Here is a 1928-nt window from a genome sequence, read left to right on the forward strand (position 1 = left end):
CCCCCGGCACCCCCCCCCCGGAGCCGCTGCTCCCTGCGGAGCTCCTCTGCAGTGAGATTGAAGAAGTCGTGGGGCAGCTCAAAGCGCGCGGCCGCGGGCGACGGCTGGAACACCGTGAGCTGCCGGTGCAGCTGCGCCCGCACGGGCTCCGAGCTCAGCAGCTGCTCCTTGCAATCCTTCAGCTCCTCCAGCCTGCTCAGCATCTCCTCCTTCAGCACATAGTACTCCTCCGTGGCCTCTGCAACCACAAGGATGGGGCACGAGGCTCTTGGTCTTTAGGGCAGTGACACAGGGACAAGGATCTCTGGGAAAATGTCACGTCTCAACAAGGAATGTGCAGGCTCAGAGGCTGTTTTTGTTCCAGCCCTGGAGTAATGACCTCTGTGGAGCTCTCAGCGACCAGAGCTGCCTCCCCCAGCACCCCCCAAAGCCCTGACTCCACGTTAACACCCTGAGTTCTTACCTTGTCCTGGAACAGGCAGTGTTTTTGTCTCAAACCCGACAGCCTGGAAAAATTTGTGTGTCCCTTCCAAGCAGCTTATCCTTTCCTGAAAGAAAAGGACAGGATTTAGAGGGAGTTTGCTCCAAGCAAGGGCTTTCCAAGGCTGAGCAGCTGCAGGAGCCTGAGCTCACCTGAAACACCTTGTTCTGCAGTTTGATTTTCCGGTACTTCTCCTCCTCTGGATGGAGGTAGATGTTATCCAGGTACCTGCAGGAAGAGGAACGCACTGCCTGGATCGAAGCAGGACACGCTACTCCAAGGTCAGAGAGGAAACAAAGACCTCACAGTATTTCTTACAGAGGAAAAAGCTGAGAAACCCAGGAAAATAAAATACATCAATGTTTTGGGGCCAAAGCAAACAACCAGCAGCTCCCAAACCTCCTGGATTAGTGAGACCAGCTCTTCAGGATGCTGACATCAGGTCAACTGACAAACCAGGTGGTTCAAGAGTTCAGTTTTCTTACAAAAAAGACTTTGCCAGGAGCACAGCAAGAAAATCCACCTGGGAAGGGATGAGCTGCCCATGCCCTCAGTCCCACTCACTTGGCCATGGTCTCCACGCATGCCCGGACCTTCTCCCGGTCCTTATTGAAGGTGTGGATCTCCATGATGGAAGCAGCCACCGGGTCCACGGAGAAATACTGAGGGAGAGGGGGAGAAGCTGCTCAGGGAGGAGCTGACCCCAGCTCAGCTCATTTGTTCCCCATTTGCTGGGCTAAAGACAATGTAACAAGAAAGGTGAAATTGTCCTGGGGAGATTTTACAGGGAGGAGGTGGAGGGTTGGCACAAAAGGAGTTTGAAGAGGAGGAAGGGAAGCACTCACTGCCTGGATGGCTTCTCGGAGGTGCTTTTCCTTCTGGTCTTTCCTCACAATGTCACCGGTCAAGGGGCAGATGAAATAAACACCCGAGACAGAGGGAGCAGCTGCCCCTTGCTCCTCCTGCTCCTGAAGGAGATAAAACCAGGCACCAAAGTGAGCATGGGGAGGGTTTGGGGGGGTTATGTTTATAAACACCCTGGCAGATCCACCCAGGACAGGGAGAGCAGCCGTGATGGGTGCTGAGCAGGGAACGTCCTCAGGTTCGTGCTCAGCAGGCGCTGAGCATCCCCCTCACCTTTTCCTCCATGGAGAGCCCCTTCTCGCTGGCAGCTGCCTCGGCCATCAGCTCTTTTTTCACTACAACAGACAAACCCCGGTTCAAGAGGAGGCTCAGCGCATTCCAGAGGCTTTTGGACAGCTCAGCGCTGCCCTGCGAAGCAAACACCTGCCCAGGTGTGGTGTCCCAGCCCAGGGCAGTGCATGACCCCATTTCCGTGACAGCTGCCCCAAAACACCCTCGAGAGCTGTTCCCGGGCGCTTTCCCAGCCGGGCCCGCTGTCCCCGGGCTCTGCCGGAGCCGCAGTCCCGCGGGCCGCTCCCACCCT

The 1928-nt window shown here is 56.4% G+C and overlaps 1 protein-coding gene across 1 annotated transcript in view; it reads right to left on the minus strand.

The window, feature by feature from the left end:
- UBXN6 (UBX domain protein 6) overlaps window positions 1-1916 on the minus strand; it is a 3620-nt gene extending 1704 nt beyond the window's left edge. The window contains exons 1-6 of the mRNA XM_017742468.1: window positions 1619-1916; window positions 1327-1449; window positions 1046-1143; window positions 634-709; window positions 464-548; window positions 6-238 (exon numbers count right to left, since the gene is read on the minus strand). Coding sequence (XP_017597957.1) covers window positions 6-238; window positions 464-548; window positions 634-709; window positions 1046-1143; window positions 1327-1449; window positions 1619-1813 — 810 coding nt within the window. The 5' untranslated portion in view covers window positions 1814-1916. The remainder of the gene's footprint in view (window positions 1-5; window positions 239-463; window positions 549-633; window positions 710-1045; window positions 1144-1326; window positions 1450-1618) is intronic.
- Between the last annotated feature and the right edge of the window lie 12 nt (window positions 1917-1928).

Source organism: Corvus brachyrhynchos, unplaced genomic scaffold, assembly GCF_000691975.1.
Source record: "Corvus brachyrhynchos isolate BGI_N302 unplaced genomic scaffold, ASM69197v1 scaffold158, whole genome shotgun sequence".
NCBI lineage: Eukaryota > Metazoa > Chordata > Aves > Passeriformes > Corvidae > Corvus > Corvus brachyrhynchos.